Source organism: Pteropus medius, unplaced genomic scaffold (genome assembly GCF_902729225.1).
Source record: "Pteropus medius unplaced genomic scaffold, Ma_sr-lr_union100, whole genome shotgun sequence".
Classification (NCBI taxonomy): domain Eukaryota; kingdom Metazoa; phylum Chordata; class Mammalia; order Chiroptera; family Pteropodidae; genus Pteropus; species Pteropus medius.
In genome coordinates, this window is record NW_024340849.1 from 45,971,457 (window position 1) to 45,996,558 (window position 25,102).

Here is a 25,102-nt window from a genome sequence, read left to right on the forward strand (position 1 = left end):
ATAAACGAAAATCAGTACAGTGTGTAGCCAGACAATGGCAAATTAAACAACAAATTGACAAAGAATATATGGTAAGAAAAGAGACAAAAATTAAGATATAAAATACAGCAGAGCGAATAAGAAAGTCAGCTCTGAAAATTAGAACATTTGCCTACAAATCATAGCTTACCAGTTACTACTAGCTGAGCGGTCATGGCCTCATACATGGCCTTCTCTTTGTAAGATCTAAGACATTCTATCTTTGAGCTTCAGTTTCCTCCTCTCTAAAATGGGCACGTTAATCATACATGTCTTTCAGAGTTTTAATGCCCTAGCAAAACACTTTGCTCATAGTAAGACTTCAATAAATGTAAGGCCAAAAATCATATTGCAATAAGTTGAATGTTTTCCTCTATGGCTTATTTCATTTTGACAGTAATGACTGTCTAGAAATCTTCAATTCAAAATGCAACATTTGGAAACTTTGAAATATCAAAGATGAAGAGAAAATGAAGATGATCTTTTCTTTGATGTTAGCAGTGAAATGTTTTTTTTCTTTTCTTTTCTTTTTTCATATTCTAGTGGAAACCCAGCCTTATTGCAGATCCCAGGACCCAGGACACCATTGTTGCAATAATTTAATCTGAGGTAGGACTGACATTGTAAGCGTAACATTTCTTAATAGTATTAGTCAAGCAGAGCTTTAAGAAATATACCTATTGACTTCAAAGGATTTGTTTTAAAGAAAATGAAATAAAAAGGAAATAAGTATCCATGGGAACATGATACAGTACCATGATTTCCACCCTGAGTTTTGAAAAATCTGACTAACCTCCAAACTGTGTTCTGAGAAAAACAGTTGTCTCATACAAAAGCACAAGAGCTAATATAAAACGTTTGTTCAAAGCCTCTAGGGGGAAAAGAGGGACACAAAGACTGCTACTCTCTCCTTTAATGAACCCCGACGTGGAAAGTAGCTGCTGCTGGTGAGCTGGTGCCTGTGCCTTTGAACTGACTGTGATTCAGACAGTAAAGTGTCATTTCACACTCTCCATGAGTGAGCCAGCAGATCTCTAAAATTTCCCAGCTCGAGACTGCAGAAAGCATTTTCTTCTAGGACTTCTTGGTGACTTAAACAAAAGAAGTGGAGTGACTGTAAAGTGACCGCCAGAGGGCTCTGATAAAATCTTCATAAATCAGTTTTTTTGTCTTTTGTTATAGTCGATGAACCAGTCTGCTCCTGTGTATGTGGGAGGGTGGTTACTGTGGCTATAATGTTGCCACAGCTGCTGATCATGTAGTTGGAGCCTTGTTTCCAGACAGGAAAAAGCCTGTGCTGGCTCTCCTGTCCGGGAGGGGCATGGCAGACAGGCTATTCTGGCCAGAAGAGAGTTTTTGTGTAGGCAGTTGTTTCCCCTAGTCCAGGATGCAGGAACGGAAGGAAAGGGTACATGACCTGTTTCCCCAGAGGGCCCTGGGTGTTTTAAAGCAGCCCTGATATCCTGCCTGCACAGGACAGGGAAGTCACCTGGAGAACTGTGTCCTTTCCCAAAGATCATATGCAACAACACTCAGACGGACAGATATTTTGGAGATCAGACTATTGCTGGGGACTCTCCAGCAGGTCACTTTTCATAATTATTGTTCCTGGGAACACAGGTTTGGACATCACTGTAATAATTATATTTTCTAGTATATTGAGATTGCCATGTAGAATTCACCTTGTTATTAACCCAAGACTAAGGAATTTTTTGAGAATGTTAACCTTCCTAACAATTTTACCTAAAATAGCAGAAAGGTACAAGTTCCAATCAGGAGAATATTTTTATAAAAATAAAACCTATTTGCAAATTGTGAACTTTTAGGCCTATCTGGTAAAATAAAATAGAAGAGCTACATAATAAAATCTAGTAATTGAAGGCCTGTTATAAAGAACTTTTATGCACACCGTCATCAACTCTCATACAACGCAATAGTGTAAACAGGACAGAAATTATTATTCTCATTTTGCAGATGAGCAAATGAGAAGGGCCTGCCATGAAAAACCATGTGGTTTTACTGAATATAACCTGGTGTTGGATCTGGCAGCTGATATAACCTCAGTATACCCAGAAAGAAAAGTCTCATGAGAAAGGAGAGGAACATCTGTTAAAGGTCTTCCCACCTAAATGGTGACTAGGCCTAATGAGATATTTCTATCCCATCTCCTCTATCTGTATAGAACCCCAGAATAGAACTTTGTGCATAGTAAACTCTCTTTAGTTTTTGATTTTAAAATCAGTGGTTAATAACAATGTATATATCTTATATATATCATTATACATTATTATATGATATAGAAGTTGTACCAGAAACTGTTCTAAACACTTTATATTATTGCATTTAATCCTCACAACATCTCTGTGAGGTGGGTACAATTATTATCTTCATTTTACAGATAGGGAAACTGAAGCACAGAGAGGTTAGGTGACTTGCCCAATGTCACACAGACTGACAATATGAGGGTCAAATTTTTTTTAAGAATATGTGAATGTATCAACATTTCAGGAGTTGAATTTTATATTCTGAGGGTAGTTTTAGAAAGAACCAAAATCTATCACCTCTCCCCTTTAAATTAGGCCATGAGAAGAAATTCCTGGGGCATCTAAAAAGTCATTCTAATGATTTAAGCATTTGTATAAAGGTGGCTTTGAACTATGCTTGGATGAGCTTTGCCTTTTGTCAATGACAAGTTCTGACCTTGGGTAAGATGTGAACAGCTACAAAATACGGGTATCTGCCCCCATTCTTTCTTCCGGTCAGATGAGAACAGGGCTTCACTGGTGAAAGTTTTTTTCTGGTCCCAGTGCAAAACTAATGATGTGTTTTCAATTTTCATTCAATTCTCTCTAGTTTCATGTATACATATTCAAAAAATGAGTTAAACTGTGAAGTCCTGGGTGCAAAGTTTTCTTTGCTCCTCTTGTGTCTGAATCTAAGTACAGTAGACTGCAACGGAGAGTGTGCGTGCAGGGCAGGGATCAGCATGCCACTGTGTCCAAGTTCCCCACTGCTGCCCATGGCTCACACACTTAGGCAAAAAACAAAACAAAACAGACCCCAAAAAACAAAAACAAAGCACCAGGGTGGGCAGAGATTGTGATGCACTGCTCACTTAAAGTCTGGCTGAAGCAGAGACCAATGTAATAAGTAATGTTTTGCTCATTGCCTCCGAGTTCACACCAAGCTCATATGTAATACTATTTCTACAAGCCACGAAATGGAAATTAACTAATTAAACTTACACAGCTGAGACTTGGTCAAGTCGGACTCCAAATTCCAAGCTAGCTCTCTGACTCCCTCTCTTTCTTTCCTTCCCCTTCTTCCTTCCTTCTCTTTCTTCCTTCCTTCTTTCCTTCTTTTCTTCCCTTTCCTTCCTTCCTTCTTCCCTTCCTCCCTCCTCAGTCCTTCCCTTCCTTTATTCTTATCTTTCTTTTCAAGGACATGCTATCTTTAATCACCCAAAGAGAATGTATCATTGTGGAAACCCATATAAAGGTGCTTATTTACATTTTTCATTTATTATCTCAAAATATACTTTTATGATTTCAACGTGCTCCTAAAAATAAAAAATAATCATCGTGCCTCACAGGGCCCTGAGTACTACAAACATATAAATTGATTAAGGGACACATGGTCACCTCTGTCATGAGGGATCTCATGCTCAGTGCTGAGAGTGCATAAAACATAAGCCTAAACATCCACTTTTAAGACTAACTCTGTCCAGGCCCCAGAAATATGCTTCACCACAACTTTTGTCCTTGAAACAGCACTGTGAAGATTTTTAGCACCTGCTGCCACTGACATGGGACATGGACATTCATAGGTGTATAGATGGTATAATGGCATAGGCATTTAGTTAAAAAAAGAAAAGCCAAATTAATTAAAAATCAAAACCTTTTCAGATAGTGAGAATATTAGTTAAACAGTCTTAAATAATGAGTAGTGTTTCCTAGAGTGCCAATCATCAATTTTCTTGTTTGTCTTCATGTTCCAATCCATGGCTCTGCTTGAATGCTAAATTTCCTAATAGGTTTCCATTTAATAAATTAAAAAAAAAAGGCAAAATTAAAATTTCATTTTTAAATAATAAAAATTTTAAGCTTTTTGTTTTTATTTATATGTTGGTTTTTATAATCATAATTTGTGGTCAACATTTTAATTCTAATAGATAACTTTGAACCGTGCAGGAGAAAATAACTTTTAACAACTATAGAAAAGTAGTTTAACTTTCTGATTTTAAAAATTTAATTTAGTTTTGATGAAAACATATACTCGAATTTTGTGTACTTTGAATACACAAAATCCTTTATCATCGTTATCCAATAGAACTTCCTATGATAATGGAAATGTTTTATATCTGTGCCCTGGCCACATGTGGCTACTGAGCTCTTGCAAATAGCTAGTGCCACTGAGGAACAAAACTAAAATGTGGCTAGGTATGCCATACAGAACAGCATAGCTTCAGATCGCTACTGTCACTAGAACACAAAGTATGTGACAATCTTCATTATAACAACATATTAGTGATTTTAGTAAAATAAAAGAAAAATCAATTTTATGGAATAAATATATAATAATGTATGAATTATATATATCTTTATTACTTATCCATACAGCCATACTACCAACAGAAAATCTAGATACTCATAATGATATCTTCAGTTGTCTTTGACATTTACTGACTTTTTATATAAAAACTATAGGTTTTCTTATCTTTCAATATTGTTATTTTTGTCAAGGTAGGAAGATAGAAAATATAATAACTTGCTAGCTTAATAACTTTGTAATATTTAAACACATAATAATAAGTCTTCATTTGTACTCTTACCCCAAGCCCACCAATGTTAGGGGCTGGTTTGACAGCATCCCGATTTTGACCAGCCAGCCATTCTGATAATGTCACTATTGTCCTTAGAGAACCGGGACTGTTATGTGGTTGTACTAAAATAAAAAATCTCCCCTGGCGAAAAAAGAAATTAAAGCAAATGTCCCACCGGAAGGATTCCAACAGTGTCCTTTTTTTAGAGGAAGTCCAATCCATTTACTTTCAATAGAGGCCTTCCATTTGGGCTCAACACTGCCTTGGCCAGTTACCTGTAAGAGAGAGTAAAAAAAAAAAAAAAAAAAATGGTTGTCATTAATTACAAGGGAAGGAGCTGCTGGCAAAATCCCCATCACTGTTTGCAATGTGGATTGCAGGTTAATAAGGGTAGAATCAGCTTAACATTGTAATGTTAGAGAACAGAGATAATTGAATTTCATTGCCCCTTCCGCCAAGTTTTAAGTAACGGAAGAAAAGGACAGGGTATTTTCCCCTTACTAGGGTAGCAGCAGTAGGACTCACTGCAGGGCTTCCCTCCATTGGTGCAGGGACAAAATATGAATGCAGTCGCTTCCCACTCCCACCACCAAACCTCATTTCTGTGCTTCTGGGTGCTCCACCTAAGGCTGTTCCACACTTTTCCTCTGAAGTCCCCAGGGGGCTGAGTTCCAGTTGCCCGCAGTGGTAATCTGGTCATTAATACACCTTATATTGACTTCTTTTTTTCCCTCTTTGTCTCACTTCCCCATTCTTTTTGTGCTGCTTTCTGCTATTACTTCCCCTCCAAAACCCATTTGCCCCTAAATCCTTACCTCCAGGTTTGTTTCTGGGGAGCACAGCCTAAGACAACCTTCAGCACATAGCACAGTGCCTGGCATATAGTATGGCACATGTATACATATATACGCTGAAAAAATTAACATGCTTTGCAAATGAAATCCTATCCTACTATTACCTTCTTCACCCGATATAAAGAAATTACTCTGAAGTAAAGTGACTAAATTGACTTCTACCTTCTTATCTGGAACCTCCATGTATCTAATAGCATAAAAGTGCCAACATAAAGCACATAACCACTCAAAGAAAGCAAATTTGGGCTCCATCATAGTGCACACACAACCTCAACAAAACAGAAAGCCCAGATTGCGGATTGGACTATTCTTGCTGATCCTTTTGAGATATGCGACTCCCTTTCCTCTCTGATATTTCAAATGCTCATTTTGCAATTAAAGATAAGGCTTGATGAGTACACATTTGGGAGAAGTAGCAGGATGATGTAAGATCATATTAAGAAGTAAATGATTAACGTGGAAGCTTTTATAGAGCTCTTCTGATAAGGATCTAGCAAGCAGAATTCCTGAAGAGGAGCTATTGGTTGGGACCCTAGAGGCAAAATTAGTCCCTAAATGTCCCCTGGGGAGGTGACAACTGTAACACATCCTTGACTGTTGGTTCTGGGTTCCGCTGCAGACAGGGTCAAGGTGAGTGTGGGATCAATGTACTTTTGGGGCCTTTTTAAGTATTAAGAGAGAGCAATGGGGAAGAGCTCAGGGCACACCTGCATCATAGATTTGCCTTCTTGTCCATGTCATTGCCTATAGAAGAACACGGTGTTAACTCACTGTCCCAGGCTTTCCATTATGTCGTTAGCTGGGCCTGGCGTCTACAGCTGTTTGGTGCTGGTTTATGGCGCTTATTCAGAGAGAGAGATAGAAGTATCGCTGGTGTTTTATGTGTTTTTTTTTTTAATTTTACAAAGTGAACCTCGTTACTGAAACATTTGAAGCTTTTTAATTCACTTATTAAAATAGTCATCCCACACTCAAAATGGTAAATTAAATATTTCAAGACATTTGATTTATTACCCACACCTCCTCCTCCCCCTTTTCCCAATACTTTGCACCAGAGAAATTACAGGTTATGTCCAAACCCTCGTTTCGTTGTCACCACCGCCTTCTGTGCACTGCCGGCGGCTCTCTCCGGCCCACCCGGGACCGCGGACGCAAAATGAAGCAGCAGAGTATGTCCTGCCTTGAGGGTTCGGGGGCTCGGGGACAGGAGGGCGTCTGTCTGCTGGGCCCCCGGGGCAAGCTGGCGCGCTGCAGGGTCGTGGCGCCAGCGGTTCCCGCTTCTTCCCCCGGCGCCCGCCAACTTCACTCCGCCAGCAGCGCGGAGAAGCCCGGAGCCCTTCGAAGCCTCGCGTATCTCCTGGCTCGCCTTTTCTGCGGCCGCGGGGGAGCGCGGACTCTGCGACTCTGGGGTGCAGCTGGCCCTGCTCGGTAACACTGGCGTCAGGCGCCGGGGACGGAGCTGCCTCGCCGCGTCCACGGGGCTGAAGGCCGCTGGTCCCTTCCGCCGCTCTCACAAACTACTAGCGGCTCGTGACCCGGGACAAACTTCTGACTGAGGCGCAGCCCCTCGCACAGCCGCCCTCCCGGAAGCCAACTACAAAACAGAAGACTTGGTTGGGGCCAGGAGGGGGAGAGGAGCGTCTCACGGCTCCTCTCCTTGCGGGTGACGCCGGATCAGCGGCGGCGGCGGCGGCGGCGGCCGGCCCCAGCCGAGCTCCCTCCTGGAGACTCTGCGGCCGCCGAGCGCCGGGGCGCGGGCCGGCGGGGCCGGGCGCTCACGCCCTCTAGTGGGCCGCGGCGGCGCCGGGCGGCGGTGACGTGGGCGCTCCCTTCAGCCGGCCTGCGGGGCACCGCCAGTCAGTCCGGGAGCAAGAGCCCCGCGCGGAGCCGGCGCAGGCTCGGCCATCGGCGCGCCGCCGCCCGGGGGTTGGGCTCGGGGCTGCCGGCGGAGAGGCGGCGGGCAGGACGCGCGCTGCCACGGCCGCGGCCACAGCCGGCGCCGGCGGCTCGGGTCCCGAGCAGGGGAAGGAGAGCGGCGGCGAGTGCAGCCAGCGGAACGCAGGGCGGATTTTGGCTTGGCGGGCGCGCCCTCCTCTCCCACTCGCAGCAACGCCACACGCCGAGTGGGGTCAGCGGCCGGAGAGAAGGACCTAGGACCCTCTCCCCTGGCCCCAGGAGCCGCTGGAGTTCGGACTTCTGCAACTGTTGGCACTTTGGGGACTGGTTCTGTTTTTGGCTGTTTACCCTTATCTTTTCGCTGCCTTGAACCCAAAGCTCCAGTCCGCCCTCGGATCTCGCGCGCCCACCGACCGCCGCTGGGCAGCGGCCCGGCGCTCAATTAGCAACATGAGGAGACTTGGGACTTGCCTGGCGACTTTGGCCGGACTTTTGCTAACTGCAGCAGGGGAGACGTTTTCAGGTAAGTGGGGCCACTTCTGCCGTCGCCTGGGGCGCGCGGCCCTGAGTGGGAGCCCGGGACGCCGGCAATTCCCAGGGTGGGAGAGCCCGAGGCTGGCGGCACGTCCGGGGAGGGGGCGCGGCGGGCCCGGCACAGCGCCTACCGGTTAGTCGGCGCTGGACGAGGGCTGGGCGAGGAGGGCGGACACCTAGAACTTGGGCTGGTGGAGCGGACTAGCCCCGGAGCCAGGACCCCCATCTCGGCCCCCGCCCCTCCGCGGCCTGGGCTCGTGCTCTGGGCGGACGGCCACCACTCCGACTCCCCGGCCGGCTCCCAGGGGAACAAACGAAAACTTTGCGTGAAGTTCGGAGCAGCGGCCGCGGGGCCGCCGGGCGTGGGCGCTGCGCGGTGGTTCCGACCCCGAACAGCGGCTGGGCCGAATCTCCGGTGCCCAGCTGCGACCCAGGCTATCGCCGCACCCGGCAGCAGCTCCAGCGGCGGGGAAGATCGCCCGGCGCCCTGCCCTTCCTGCCGCCGCCCCCGGCCGGTCGCCGCCGTTAACCCGGGCTCGTCCCGGCAGCTCCGGAAAGCCAAGGCGGGCGTTCCTCATCGGTCCCAGCGGGAGGATCCGGCGGCCCCGGAGCAAGTGGCGGGGAACCCAGGCCTCGCCGCTGCGGCCCTGCGCCGACCTGGCTCCACTTCCCCACCCTCGACTCCCAGCGGAGCGCCGCTCGCTCCGGCAACTTGTTAGCGCAGCCACGCGGCCCAGGGGTCGCAGGTGGGCAGGAAAGGGTCTGGCATTGAGTGCGAATGTGTGTGTGTGTGTGTGTGAATGTGAGTGTGCGTGTACGTGTGTCCGCTTGCACGCGCGGGGCGTTCTGAGCCTGGAGGAGTTCCTCGCGGAGAGGACCAGTGGACTGGAGTCCGGGGTCAGGCGAAGGGCAGAACTCCTGCAGTGGTGTTATAGGGATTACCCCTGTTACCAAATAGCCAACTGTACCTGGAACACACACGTGGATGGACAGTAAGAGCTTTAACATTTGCACACTTTCTTTCTCATGTATATTAGTTTAATTAAGGTCCACCTACAGTGGAGGCACTGGACTTCTTTTTTTTCTTTTAATAAGTCCACTGTTTGATCTTAAACTTGGGTTGCAAAATAGGTTTCCATGAGGAATGAATAAATTGGACCTTTTTTTACTCTTTAATTTGATTAAGGAGACTTTCACTGGCAGTAAATACATATTTTAAACATTGGATACGTTTGGCTCTCTGGCCTGTGGAGACATACATTTTTTACTTTCTTGGAGCTCAAGGTACACAGGCGCAGAAGCCTGTCTCCTGAATTGCTCTGAGCTGCAGGACCCTTGACCACAGTTGGCGGCAGAGATGAAGTTGAGCTTGTAGTTGGCTGATTGGCTCAGTACTGTGAAACCCAAACTGTCAACTTCAATAGAGAAATACCCTTTTTCTAAGTTTAATATTTCCTTAACTGTCTGGTAATTGCACTTGCTCCAGAGGATTTAACAAAATGATACACTGCTATATGATATAAAAGTGATGGAGATTTTGGCCTTTGTTCTTATTAGTGAATTATGGAGTAGACTCGCCAGTTTTAGAGTCTTATAACTCATTAGTATTAGAATGCAAGTGTGAGGGCCTTAGTGATGGTTTTCTCTTTATTAAGATCCATAACTCTCTGCCTGGGATTCTTTCTTTCTTTTTTTTTCTTTTAAGTTAAGCTGTGTCAAATAGCATTTGGATGTATTTTTGAGCTGTGTGCAAGAGGGTAGAAACAAGTATTTATGTAGCTTATTTAAATAGTCCCTCATCACTAAAAAGTACTTCAAGCCTAGATAGTGTTAACCTGTATCTTTGTTAAGACTGATTTAAATTATCAGTCAAAATAAACCTTCAAAAAATTTAGCCAAATATTTTTTTCCAGAAGAAATATATCATTCTATTTGAGTTACCATACCATTAATTGAAATGTGCTTTCTTTTTACTTGGAAAGCCAGAGTTATTCTATTATGTTTGTGGGTAAAGGGGAAATAAAGGGCAGTATGTGAAAGATTGCTTAGAAATGTTGAAATTTAAAAAATTCGAAGTTGGCAAATTTTGTGTGTGCAAGGAGCAGATATGTTACAGTGCATTAAATTTATTCTCTACACTTTGCATTTCGGGCAGTACAGATGCTAGGCACTTAATGCTTTGGAAAAGTCAGGCTTTCTGTATGTTGAGAAAATTAATTATGATATGAGTGACATTGACACATTCCTTTTTATGGTTCTTCTGGAAATTGTAATGTTTGGTTGATCTGCACCTGATATAGGAATCAATTTTAAAGATAGAGGAGCTAGATTGTAAGCTTCTTGAGGGCAAAGTCATTTTTTTCTTCGTGGTTCTCCATAAAACACTTAGCATGGAGCCTTAGACCTAACAGGCACTCACTATTTATTGAATACATTACTGATGTGAATCCTGATCATTTACAAACATTCAAATTGTGTGTGAATTGACTGACGCAAAAGAGATGGAGAGAAGTGATTGTTAGGAGTTAGACTTGGCTTGCATTTTTCCTTCATTTGAAATGAACATTTTCCTCAGGGATTCTCTTTAGGTCATCCAATGAACTAAATCACGAGATTTTATGTAATCAGTGGAGGTATTTTTGTGTAACTAAAATTTATACAGAAGGTACTTTGCTGTTCCCCTTCTGCAGTGCTCCTCATTCTTATATCCTCTTTTGGAATTTATATGATTATTCATTAATCATTTCTGGGAGTATAGTACACATAATTTGGATGCTAGACATCAGAAATGAAGTGCTACACTTAGAAGAAAAAAAAGAATTAGATTTTTGGTCTATGGGGACTTTATTTACTATAAATATTCCATTTTAAAAATCACTTTCCATTTTTATATTTTTTAATTTGTTAGGCAAAGTATTGGAGGTTCACTTTCTGCCTTCCTAGGCTTTTAATGATCATTAACAATGATTTTTGTAAAAGGGTATACAAGTAAGATGTGAGGAAGAAAGTTAAATCATTTTATTTTTGCTTGACATTTCTCTTTCCCACAGTGAGAGCCAAACGGCTGGCAAGTCACTCCTCTTTGACTCAATTTCTTAAAAGCCAAGTTGTAATATATATTATACAATAGAGTGTTTAGTTTTACATTATTTTGGGACTGATGTATTAAATCTTGTTAAATACGCAAGCTTGGCTTTGCAGAAATAGAAATACAAACAGATTGGGCTCTTTGTTTCCACTATAGTATTTGGAATAGATTAAGCCTTAACATGACCTTGTGAATTTGGGACTCTTATTGATAAATTTATTTAACAAAATTTTTTAAAGACATTTGTAAGAGAACAGTCACAAACTGAATAAAGTCTGTAGTTCAGTTAATAGTATTGTGTCAGTGTTTAATTTCTTAGTTTTGGTAATTCTACTATAGTTACGTCAGATGTAAACATTTGGAGAATGCAGGTGAAATGTGTACTTGAAATCTTTGAACTATTTTTGCAACTTTTCTTTAAATCTAAATTTATTTCAAAATACAAAATTTTAAAGTGCTCTTTTCAAAGAGTGGGAATAGATAGATTTGTGTAGCAATTCGATTTATTTTTTCTTTTTCAGATATCTATAGTCATGACATTTTACATCTTTATGGTGCTATAACTAGATTAATAATTGATATGATGAAAATTCTTCAAATTTAAATAAGTGAGCATGAAAGAAATATTCCAAGAAATTACTGTAACATTTTTAGTGTTATGTGTATGTAAATAAGTATTGCTTGAGTATAATAAATTGTTCTGATCTGGAAAATTATAAGTTTTAATCTCATGCTTTCAAAGAGTTATTTTACAGGTTTTCAGAAGAAGTTGCTTACATATAATGATATATGGATATGTGTATATACAGTATAACTTGAGTAATTCTAAATGAACTTTCCTTAGAGAACAGATAATTTGAATTATATTTTCAGATTCTATAAACCCTATATGAATCAAGCATAGTCTTTAGTTTTGGGAAAACTAGGTTTTAACATTTAAGTATTTCTGTGACAATTCTATAAAAGTTGATGGCTTTATTTAAAATTTTCATAGTTCCATAACAATTGTAATACATTGTAGGAATTCATAGTCTGTGTATATCCATTTTGCTAGAGGAACTGTTTTGGGTTATTGTTTCAGTTTTTGTTTTAGATTTTATTAAATTTTCTAGAATGAGGGTGTATTTTCTAAATATCTTTAGAAATATAGACATAGTTTTCAGTTAGGGGTCAGGCATTTTACTAAGTACTTACCTATTTTTTTAATAGTATAACATTTTTTGTAAGGGTGGTGTCCACTGTGCTTTTAATTTTAATTCTAAGATTCTTTTATTTGAAAACCAACTTTCATACAAACTTTCCTACAGTTTCATATCTTAGTATGCTAATTATTTTTATAAATACAACATGCTAATAAGCTTATTTTGTAAGTGAGAGAAGTTTTAATCATTGAATTTTTTCAAACTCACTAATGAAATTTTTTTTTTAAAGATATAAAATAATATAAACTTCCCATCCTAGGAGGATTCAGCTTCTCTGGTTCCTAAAATACTGCTGTGGTTTTCAGTTAGTCATCAGAAAGCCTGAGTATACCCTGTAGCTCTAAAAAAAAGAGAGAAAAATAAATTGGGTGGGGAGCAGGAAAGGTTTAGTCATCGACCTTGGTAATCCGTAGTCCCCCTGCTCCCCATCAGTGAGGCAGATGGCGAGGCCAGGGATAATTAAAAGGTGGGAGTGTGTGAGAGAAGAATAAAAGAAGGAAGCAGACATGAGAAGAAATGGTTTCTGTGCTTAGGCGTAAGCAGCATAACTTCTGGTGATCCTAGCAAGGGAACATCGCTGTCCTTACACTCTCTTTGTTGTTTAGGGTAGAACATATGGAAAGTTAAAGGAGGGTAATCAAAGAGTGACAAAATGTACAGCTAGCGGTTTTGCTGGTCTTGGGGAGGGCCTGCAGGCATTGAAACAGTGTTGATGATGAGCTGTGTGTGAACCTTTGCTTCTCAAAACAGTGTGCCCCAGGATCCCCTGGAGTGGTCCTACCCAGCGTTGATTTCTACAGCGAGCCACCATGATTATGAAGTGGGAAGGTCCCTGGAGGGTCCCACTGCATCCCCAGGTGATTTTGGTTTGTGGCTGCATTTTGAGAAACGTTCTAAAAGAGTAGTTCTGAAAGTGTTATCCTTGGACCGGCAGCATCAGAATCTGGGAACTTGTTAAACATGCAGACTCTGGGGCTATGCCCAGACCTATTGAATCAGAAACTCAGGGGGGCGGGGGCATCAGTCTGCCTTGGAACAAGCCCTCCAGGGGATTGTGATACACGCTGAAGTGTGAGAACTACTATTCTAAAAGTACTGGGATCCTCATCCTGCATTTTCAGCCTCCCTTAACAAGAGCTGGAAGAGAACTAGGGGTGAAAATATAATTCACATTCATGCACTTATGAAGCTCTTGATGAACACTGTCAAAATAATGAATAGGTGGGTGTGATTGTGCATTGACTCTCTACCTGCTAGGTGAAAACCACCGGCGAGACATTTTAAATAATAGTCTTATCTGGGGCAAGATATTGGATCCAGCCAGTTGTAAAACTGAAATGAAAAAAAGTTTTCTATAATTTTACTTACTACAATATAAAGTTTTAATTAAATTTTGCAGTGATGATTAGCCACTGGAAATTTTCCTGGGTTGATATTGTGTATAGAAGATATTTGTTGGCTTGTTGTAATAAGCAGAGAACCCAAGGTGCCTATTAAAATAATGCCTTTAATTCAAGTAAGTATTTATTGAGCACCTTTTGGTGAGGGAGCCACTGGGGTGGCAATGAGGAAAGATAGGATATAGTTACCATACTTTGAAAAGTTGTCCATCTATTAAAAGTTTTGGAATCCGCTGAAATAGAAAGAAACAAAGACTTTCTTAGGAGAGAACTGGGAATTAATGTACATAGAATTTGGAATTTTAACATGGAAATGTGAAACTTTGCTTCGGAAATGAACTCAACTTCCAAATAGAAAATGAGAAGTTTTTATTATACATCTTTTTAAAGTACTGACAATGTGTATTCTAAAATAGAGCCTTGTTTTTCTGTTATCCACAAAAGGCAATCATTGCATCTTTGTCATTTAACACTCCAGGCAAATAGGAGTGATTGCGATGTCATTTAACAGATTTATCTTGAAAGCATTCTCTTTGAGAGAATGAGTTCAGAGTGCTTTTCACAAGGCAGGCTAGCCTCCTGCTTCTTGCTCTTGCTGCTGTGATCCACAGCTGATCACTAGGTGTAGCTGCATCCCTAACCCCACCTGCCTGAGCCAGGAAGGCCCAGCCTTCCCCGTGGAAGGCTTCTTGGACTCAAAGTTAAAGGAAGGCACACTATTAGTGGACCTTCATTTGTCTGTACATGTGTCTCTGCCTCCTTACTGTAAAATTAACTCTTTGGTGGAAGTTGTAGTTCTGCTAGTAGTAGTGGTAGTTTGTTATTGTTTGGCACTGATCTTAAGATAGCTCTAGATTCCTCTGTAATAATCCTTCACTTTTTTTTTTTTTTTTGGCTGTGGCTGTAATGTATATTGCTGCTGTTCTATCGATAGCAGTGGAACTAGAAGTAATATTATATGTCTGCCAACTAAGTAAGAGTTCATGTTAACCTTTGGGGCCTTCTGGATCAGGCCTTTTAGTAGTAGACCAAAAAAGGCAGTAGAGTGAATGGCCATGTGTAGGTGTGCAACATTCATATGAAGTGGCTGTGTGCTGTGCTTACAGCTGAGATTACTTCTACAGCACTGTAGGTTTAGGTATGTAATTTAGGAAGTCATTAAAATTTGCATGGAAATCTGATTCAGTCAGTTTGCATGCTTAAAACTCAGAAGACTGATGAGTTATTAAAAACTTTTTATAAGAAACACAAATATTGAACCCTGAGTTAAAAGCAAGGATGTCGGAAGATGTGCTAGAAGAAGACTGTGTCACTTACCTTGAAACTGGGGCTAAAGGAGGAGGGACGTGACCTCGCAGGTTAAACAAGGATGACTGCAGAATGTGCAGGAGAGAGTGAATGAGAGTAGAGTTGTCAGAGACTTGTCAAATGATAAGATTTTAGCATGTCCCCTGGAGGAAAAGGCTACTGTTTAACAGAATGATTTATTTCAAAATACAACAGGCTAAGCAGAAGCAAAGCATTTACTTTTTATGGGCTTATAGAGTATCAGTTTGTTTTCAGATGGATGAATATTCATTTTAGTCTTTCATTCCTATTCAATATGCAGAAAGCAGATTTAACACATATAATGAAAATAATATGTTTTAGATTGGGTTACTGAGGCCCTATACTTCTCTTCTGCTTCCAGTGGTAGAATCAGAATAGGTTCGTAGTAGCTGAAGAAAGGGCACTGGACCACACCCATTTAACAATTCATTTTTTAATAGGTTCTATTAAAAAATCTAATCTTTCTTCTCTGCTGGAGTAGTTTGAGGTACTTTAAATCATGTCATAACTACATGCTTGAAATTGACTCATTGTTGTTTTCTCTCTAGATACAAAAATATAAAGTAGTCTAAAGCACTCCTTTTAAAATAAATGCTGATAATGTATAAAATCAAATTACTGAACAGTGTTAAGCATGTAGTAATCACTTAATAAATATTCGTTGAGTGAATAAATAAATGGTTGAATGAAATTCCCTTGGGGAAGAAAAATATCAAATTGCTTATGCTTATTAAGCTAATTTTTTTTCTTTTCTTTCTATCAAGTTTGACTTTTTAAAGTATTTATAATAACCTTAACAATAGGCCCAGGTTGTGGGTTTTGTTCTTGGTACCCTTAGTAATTCATAGGTATGTAGAGATTCAGTTACTAAATTTAAAGGAAAAAGTGTTACCTTTTGCTAATTAAATATGTAAAATTAAGCCTGTAATTTTATCGTATATAATAAAAGTTTATAAAGCAATTATTGCCAGAAAGTAGAATTTTGGTATAATACTGATCACTAAAAAAAAATTCATTATGTGGGAGATTTATCATGATTCTTTGGGGGATTTGATTTCGTCACTGGTGTATTAAAACAACTATGGTATCGCTAGTAAGAAGGTTCCGTGACAGGGAATATTAGATGTTTTCTGCACAGTTTTTATTTCTGATACAGAATGAAATTAAACAGACATCTTCATGTTAACATCCGGCATATCTTCAGTAGAGCTGGCATGTTCTCATTCCTTTTTCATTCAGTGTGGTGTACTCTCAGGTGATGAAACTCAATAAAAAGAGGCTGCTTTGACAATAATCTCATAAACTGTGGTTTTCACTTCCTTGACTTTTGAAATGTGAACTGCTGAATGTGGTACAAATACCCATAATTGTTATTTGTTGGCATTATGTGTATATACTCTTGAGATTCTCTTCTATTTGCCCAGTTTGTCAGTTACCACCTTCATCCTGTTTGTGGTTTGTGTGACTTTTTAGAGAGCCCCTCCCTTTCTTTCTAGGACCGCTCAGTGGGCAGGGAGCCACTGCAGTCAGCTTGTTGACAGTCCTGTGTTACTGACCCTCGGAAGGTTTGGAGTAGTGGCCTGCCCAGTCACAGAGGGACTTGGGCAAGTGAAGAGTGTTAAGGTCATACCTCAGATATGGGGTCCCCGGGGCATGGAAAAGAGGGGATCAGTCTGTTTTGTCATTGTCCGTGTCCATTGTAGGTTAACCATATGAACTCATTGTTTTTATAAGTCAGAAGGGGTGGGGATATTGGCAATTTCCTATGATTCAAAGTAAGATATCCCTTTTCTGGGTCCAAAGCTTCAATAGTTGTGCCTGGAGGCTGATATAACAAATGAATTGTGAAGCAAGATATTTTATAGACTCTTATCTGCTTCATAACCGTCTTCTAATTTGGTGGCCTCTGGTAAATGATAATCCGTCTGGAATTTTTAGGATATTATAGTGAAAGAACAAAGATGTTTTTGAATAATCAGAACACAGATGATTTTAGATCTTTAAATTTATAGATATGAGTTGCATTTTGGGGTGACTCATTCAGAGAAGATCATGAGACAAGACGATATTGGGAAGATTATTTTCCAGCACTTACTCCTTTATCTCTTCACTGAAACATGAGAATGCTTTAGAATTATTGGCCTTAGGGGCCCCATAAGTATGGGCCAAAAGCTTGGCATTTTGATTGTAGTAATTCTTCAAATACTCACAAAACTCAAAATGGGCATACCAGTATGTTAAAGCACTTGAAATTCTCACTAGCTCACCACTTTGACCAAGGAAGAAAGGTGCTTGTTGAAATGTCATCTCTGGGAGAGGTGCCTCATTAAGTCATCTCAAATATGACATCCCAAACCAGCTGTCACCTCATTAAGTTGACATCCTCAGATGTCAGATTTTTCATTTGTGAAATGAAGACATTTGATTCAAAGATCTATGAGGTCTCTCCAGTCATTTAAAGCATATGAGGCTTGCCATCTTAGCTCAAATTAGTTTGTCAGATAGCATAGTATAAGAGAATGAGACCTGGATCAATGGGTCATTTTTGATAGATGAGGATGGCAGAAATGTCTAGAATGTTGAGTCCGATCTGAGAGAGTGCCTGATACAGCATGACGTTCCCTGTTAAAAGGAAATGGGCGTTGAAGAGATGTCTGAAAGATTTTAGATGCTTCTTACGCTTGCCATTGGCTGCCTCTGCACAGAGGAAGATATGGAGCTTAGAATTGATAGTAATAAGTGGAAACCATATATTGAGCACTAATTATATACTAGGTACTGTGCTGAGAGGATATGGTATTCTCAAACTTGTTGCTGCCCAGTGGCTAATAAAAGCTTGGCTGAGAGAATTGGTTGAAGCTTTGGGAGGTAAAACTATCTCCACTCCTAACAAAGCCTGGTCCTCTGAGCATGGGGTCTGTGCACCGTATTATATCTTTCCTCCCCATACACACAGATGCAGAGTTGCCTTTTACTGATTTATGCTTTGATTTGATGTCATTCACCTGTATTCAGGTGTATTCTATACAAAACCATATCAGATGGAGTGTTGTGTCTGTTAGAAAGATGTTGAGGGGTGTTTTATTACACAATATACAATCTTTAAAATGACCTGAGGAGATTTCCTCTGGGCCTTAGTTCCAGGAAAAGGTGTGATTCTCCTGTGCAGTTAGTTTCTTCTTGTGGATAAAGTGAATTATATAACCCATCAAGTTTTCCTCCTTGTGTTGATTGTTAGAAAGCCACATTCAAATGGGTGGTCCGTTGTTGTTAGAACTTTTTGGAACAGAAAAGCTCAATCAAAGCTGGCCTTTGTCAAAGAGATTGTTGGCTCTGGTAACAGTAAAGACTGTGAGTGGGCACGGCTGGTCCTAGGGGCGCAACTGTCTTCGGGGTTCTTATTCTTCCTCTCTAAGTAAGCATCTCTCCCTCTGATATTTCTAAGTTGTTATAGGCTGAATCCTCCAGCAACAAGCCCAGGGGAAAGAGAGATTCTCTCCCCCAATGGTAAAAATCACTCCTGCTGTTCGGCTCATGGAGTCAGTTCACAGCACCTGCTTCTACTTTAAAATCATGCTCTGCTTGGCCCATTCACTGGGCCAAGGGTGAGGTCAGCACACCTGAACAATATGGAGTAAGAGTGGGGAAATGAGAAAAATGGATTCTGTTGCCAGTTGAAGAGAGTGGATGCTGGCTGGGCAAAAAGCAACAAAATACCCAGAGCGACGATCTTTGCAGTAGACCCTCATTTCTGATTCCTTTTCCTGGTCTGAGTCTTAATCTGCTCCTCACTTTTCTCACCTTATTCTAATTTCCATTGTTATATTTTATGTGTCATTATAAATGCATTAAGTCTTTTTGGAACTGGGTGGTGGTAGCAGAAAATAAATGAGTTCCAAATCTTAACATCTGAGTTATTGTTCTAAATGTAACTTTTGTATGTGTGCATTTCTTTTACTTCCTAGTGACACCATGGAACACATTCACAGCTCATTAAAGGTGAAGAGCACAGGAGTGGGAAGATAGTATAGAGTTTATTATAGCTTAGTTCAGTAGTTCTCAGCTTAGTTTTTAAAGCATCAAAATCTTTTAATGCAAAATTTAACATAAGTAGAAAAGCATAAAACTCTTTTGGTTAAGCAGAATTTCATGTGGCAGGTTAAAAAAAAATGACTCTCTAAATTAGGAACAAGGCATAATGGTTAGCTATTGCTGTGTAACAAACCTCCCCCAAACTTTGTAGCTTAAAACAACAACCATTTACTTTTTTTATGTTCCATTAGTGGTCTGTGGATTTAAGCTGGGCTTGGTATTCTTCACGTATATGTCTCTACACAGCTGATGTTGGCTGGGCTCTCTTAATATTTTAGAGTTGGCTGGCTGTAGGTTGGTCTAGGATGGCCTCACCTTGGACAACTGGGCTCTCTGGCTTATGCATGGAAAGGGCTTATTGTCACTTCCACCTTATTCTGGTCAAATTCAGTCACAAGGCCGCCTACAATTAAGGGTGGGGAAGTAGAACTAAATCACCCCTTGCTATGTGGGGCTACAGGGTCACAATGCAAAGTGTACAAGGAGAGGTGGAGAATTGGGTCCCATACAGGGTCTGCGAGAACCCAGTGCCTGTGTTCTGATATGCCTCCGCTGTTGGGAAGTCCTGGCAACATAAAAAAAAAAATGAAATTTAGGATTGAAAGACCTGCATTCAAGGGTCTGTCCTGCCATTTACAGTCATCTGAGAAGGAAGTTCTTTAACTTCAGTGAACTCAATTCCTTATCTGTAAATAGGGTCATTCAGTGGCATTCTGATTCATAGGTTTGCGTCAGAGGTCAGATAGGATAACTGACAGTACATATATACATATACATATATAAAACCTTTTATAAACTCTTGTGTATCTAAGTACATTCTGAAGGAATTTTTACAGCCTAATTTAACTTGAGTTCTCCTGGCTGTGACATTCATTTATCAGCTGTGAAAGTCACATTGCCTCTCTGAGGCCAGTTTCTTCATCTGTGAAAATGGGATGATGTTTATCTCCTTGGTCATACTATGGAAAACCAGTGCCTGGTTTATGATAGCTGCTTTGATTGTTAGAGCCCTTTGACCATGGAGTAAACTTGAGCCTTTGCCTTGTGTGTTTCCTTTATGTCTGCAAACCTCCTAGGGTTCTGTTCCCCAGCCCCAGGTTTCCTTCCATTTGTAATCCAATTGATAAACTTACCTCTATCTCCTCTGGCTTTTCAGGAACAAGGGAAAAGGAAATATGAATATCGTATGCATTTACGTGTTGGGTCCTTTACATATTATTTACTACCAAAGCAATCCTGTAGCATGAAAATGGTGGCACTGTCATGTTATGATTTGTGGAGCCTAGGCCCCACATTTTAGGATATCACACAGTGGATACAGCTCTTTATGAACCCCGAAGTGTTTCTTTGTTCCAGTGCCTCTTGGGATCAAAGACTATGTTCTTGTCCCTGCTTGTTGGGCTCGAAGCACACAGTGTAATTTTCAAATTAGCTTAAGTATTTGGTATAATTTCTCATTTTGATGTTAAAAACAATTGTAAAATTTGTGGATCCCAGCAGTGTAGTGTGGCTACTGCTATTTCATAGCCACCTGAAAGAGTAAATTAGAAGGAAAAATACTTAGCTTCTAAGTAACTTGAATGAAATTAATTGATTAGAAACATTATCCATATTTTTCATGAGCAGAAGAAAGCAAATGTCTTCTGTGTTGCTTCAAATCCTCTAGGTAGAATTGTTTTGTAATTTCTTGTGTTTAGCATCTGGATAGCTGATTGAGGTGAGAAGTATAAAATCCTTTGTAAATCTCTTATCTGTGTGCATTAGTGATCTCAGAGGCAAAATGCCACTAAGGTCAGAGATAATTTATTTTAAGACTCACTTTAGGTGGAAGTGGGCAGGCCTTTGGAGATCGATGTTAATCACCTTCTTTAGAACAAATTGCTTTTTCTTTTGAGGTTGGCCAAAGACAAAAAAAGCATTTAGATTCATATTTGAAGGAATTGAAACAATCCAAGGAGTCAGGTCTAACTGTAATCACCAAGGAAAAGAACTATTTGGTATATAATAAATTGTCTACAATAAATAGGTTATGTACTTTGCTTATTTAAATCACTTTTTGGGCAGCATTATTGAGTAGACTCATACTAAAATAAACTTTGCATTAATAAAAGTAGAATGAGTGAATATTTAGAGACTATTACAATCTTTCAGAGTGAATTTTAGAATGCATGAATTTAGATTTTTTTTTTTTTTTGCCAAAATGATTTATGAAAAGATTGTAACTTAGATTCAAATTTACATATAAGAACTTATTTTGGAAAGATTCCTGAGCAGCTGGAGATAAAATTTTGTTTGCTCATTGTTAAGGATGAGGAGGATTCCAGGATTCCATCTGGCATGTCATTTGGGACAGGTCTCCTAACTGTGACTCAAGTCCTGGAAGAATAAAATGGATATTATAATAACTACTTCGAGTACCTAAAAGGATTGTGAGAATCAGATTAAATAATTTAAAAAATTGCTTTCTCAGCTGCAAAGTCCTTGCCACATGTGAGCTGCCTTGCTGTCTCACACCCATTGCACACCTTCTGTTTTCCCAGGGTTTTTGTTTGAGTCAGGATGCTCCTCCTAGGCCTACTTATAGTGAAAATAAAAAGGCTACCAGTGATTAGATAGTTCTCTATTTATAAATGGGAAATTGCTATTAAGTTGGCATTTTTTTACTCTTGAGATTCTTTCTGAATGCATACTGTTTCTTCTATTCTGGGCCACCCCTCATACCACAAGAGTATTCTCTCATGCCCTAATTCTATAGACTAAAACTGAATACAGGGGTGAGGGATGCTCAGTGATTGGAAGAATAGTCAAGAGTTGTTTGCAAGGCATATTCTTTTCCAAAATTAAATTATTATCAGGGACTAGAGTGAAATGATGTAGGACAGAGACCTCCTGCCTTAAGGAAGTGGCAGCGCTTTCTGTGGGAGAGGACTCATTGGTAAACTCTATGTTGAGGTCCTGGGGCTTGAGCTAGGCTGGCTACTGAGGACATAAGTATGTCCAAGATGAGGGTTTGCTCCCAGGAGCTCACAGCAAATCTCGAGAGGCACACTAGGTAAGCTGAGGGCTGGTCTGGCAAGAGAGCTGAACTCTGGTATGCAGGAAGGAAGACTCTGAGGCAGGGCTCTCTAGTGGTCAGCTCACAGTGGCAGGGTGAGGGGTTGCGGCGTGCCAGTGGAAATTAGGAGCTGCCCATGAGGCATGTGGATACTATATGGGAACGATTTAGAGGGAAGGGAGGGGAGAGACCTCTAAATATGCACTTTCTTTATTTTTTTTTTTTTCTCTTTGAAAATGGAATGCCTCCTAAGCAAACCAGTTTTTGAAAGTAGTGTTATCTACTTAGAGAATAGATGCAGAGGGGAAAAGGCCTGGGAAATTGGAGAGGAGAACAAACTTTTAATAGATTTTTTTTTTTTAATTAGAAGAGCATGTTATTAGTGACTTGGCTTCTTTCCCTTCTGTCTCCATGCAGTAGATCGTATTTGCTGCTGTATTTAAGGATGACTGTGCTGGGTGGGAATTTGGCCAAAAGCTGGAAAAGTGTGGGGAATTAGGAAACGTTCAGGAATCAAAACCTTGGCTTCTCTTTTATTCCCGTGCCTCATATCATGGTCCTTGGTTTTCTCTTTTTCCTGTTTCTTCTTTCCTTTCTCCTCCTCCATTTTCATCCTTGTGTAGTAAAACAAAGTGGTGAACCAAACAAGTGTCTGTATCCCACTGGACCCTCGTCCCTCTTCTCATGGTGGAATCACCAGTGGACAGGCTACTTAGCATTCTGTTTCTCCTCTGAAGGGTGTGGACAGGACAGTGAGGGTTGGTCCAAATGGAGAGAAATGGTAAGTAAAGTGTAACCACTACCATGTGTGTCAGGCATTGCCTGGTGCTTTATCTATTTTATCTCTAATCAGCACAGGGTACTTAGAGGTAAAAGTATTACAACAGGACAACTAATGCTTACTGAATACTTAAATGTCTAGGCATTATTCTAAGTGCTTCTTTATGTGTATTACCTGATTTAATACTGATAATCATGTGAATTACCGTTCCCCCCCACCCCGCATTTTATAGGCCTGGAGGTAAGCTCAGGGGCTATGCAAAGTGACCAAGCTCAGACAGGTTGTAAGAGCAAAGCTGAGATTTGAATTTGACCAGCCTGAATCTGAATCTGCTAAGCCACTGAAGTCAGAGTACCTGTCAATTCTTTTATCAGACATAGTTAGAATCACTCTGCATACACCATAAACTTAACTTGCTTCTATCTCAAGACCCTGGACCTTTTTGTATGTATCTCTTTTGACTGGTTAGAAGTCCAGAGAGAGTTGGACAGATGGTTCAGATGTGAAGGGCATTGACTTCGAATAACAGCATGAAGGAATGGAGGAGCCTTCTCAGGCTGGTGTTTTTATTTTAGAGGGTGTCTTTCAAAACAGAATCAATGAATGAGTTTACTCATTCTGGAGACTATCTGGTAAGATAACTAGCAAAATTGTTAGGGTGAGGAACAAAACAAGGAATAGGTACTTCGATATGAGATCTTGCTCTAGTGAAGTGGTTTCCCTGAGCAAGGAGCTGATGCTGGTTAAGTTCCAAAATCTGTGGGGCGTTGACTCTGGTCTTCTGATTTTTATGCTTGTGTATCCAGTCAAAGAATTTTAAAAAACCGGAAACTTCCTTGCTCACTAAGTTTATTTCTGAAATTTTGCATCATATGTTTATACAGTTGAGAAGGAGGGAATTTATGTCCTCTGGTAGATGTTAACATTTTAAAATAAAACTTTCATAAAAATCTTTTAAAGTCATCCATTAGAAACAGAATTCAAATGTTAAAGGGATTTTCTGTCCTCCATTATCCATTTAAAATTACATGAAAAAGCTTTTGTTCAATTGGGAGAATTTTACCACCTTAATTTTTCTCTTTGAACTGGATTTACATTTTATTTTCCCATAGAATCTTTGAGCTTGAAAGTCTTTTACTGATTACTTATCAAACTTCTGCACAACAAAGTATGCATAAAATTAGAATTTTAATTTTGTATTTAACTTTATGGGACCATGAAGCTCTAAGTGCTAAATTTTATCAGTTGAATTTTCACTAAAATTATTAGTATATGATTGAATCATTGTTAAATTTATTGGAAAAGTAGTTTAGAATCATAGAATCAGCTGGGCTTTAAAAAATTAATTTATCTTGATAGATATTACTTACATTGCATTTGTAAACAGGTAAAATACCAATTTTATTTTTATTTTCCATTTTCATAAATATGTGTTGCAAAACTTGTTTATATAAATAGGTAGATAGGACTATAAGATTTTTGTTAAAGCAAGCAGTACCACTTTGAATTGTTTCAAGTTATATGCCAAGGTTCACATTGAGATCTCGCACCAGAAATTATTTTTAATGAGCTACAAGCTGACAGTTTGAATAGTTTCATTTTCAAAATTATTCAAAGCAAAAAGTTGGAAACCAACGAGTCTCTAAAGATTTGTCTTCCAGTCATGAGCCTCCTCATTTGCTGGGAAATAAGCCAAGTAGACCAAGTAAACCAAGATTCATCAATAACAGTTAATTATACCTGCTATTTTTTAATTTCAAGGCACCTTGTTTAACCCCGAAATAAACATCCAGAAACGGTTGTAAAAACAAAAATAATATTAATTTTAATGTATTTTAGCCAGTGCATGACATACATATATACTGTTTTTTTTTTTTGTCAAACCTTGGAGATGAAGATTTAGATTAACTAGTGAATGAAAAATATTTATTGTACGATCTGGTTAGCACAGCAGCCCTCATCAAAGCTGCCAGTCAAAACAACCTTATTTTTATCAGAAAAAGTCTAATTTGGCTTTTAATTTCAAATAAG

At 40.1% G+C, this 25,102-nt stretch overlaps 1 protein-coding gene across 5 annotated transcripts in view; it reads left to right on the top strand.

Annotated features, from left to right (window-relative positions):
* Nucleotides 1–7,549: 7,549 nt before the first annotated feature.
* The window catches only part of PTPRM (protein tyrosine phosphatase receptor type M), a 699,551-nt gene continuing 681,998 nt past the window's right edge, over nucleotides 7,550–25,102 (top strand). For 2 of the 5 annotated variants that reach the window (XM_039845843.1, XM_039845845.1), the window contains exon 1: nucleotides 7,599–8,113. In XM_039845843.1, the coding sequence (XP_039701777.1) occupies nucleotides 8,041–8,113 (73 nt within the window). In that variant the 5' untranslated portion in view covers nucleotides 7,599–8,040. Of the gene's footprint in view, nucleotides 8,114–8,135; nucleotides 8,871–25,102 lie in introns of those variants that run through there. The other 3 variants (XM_039845844.1, XM_039845846.1, XM_039845847.1) reach the window with 3 other exon arrangements.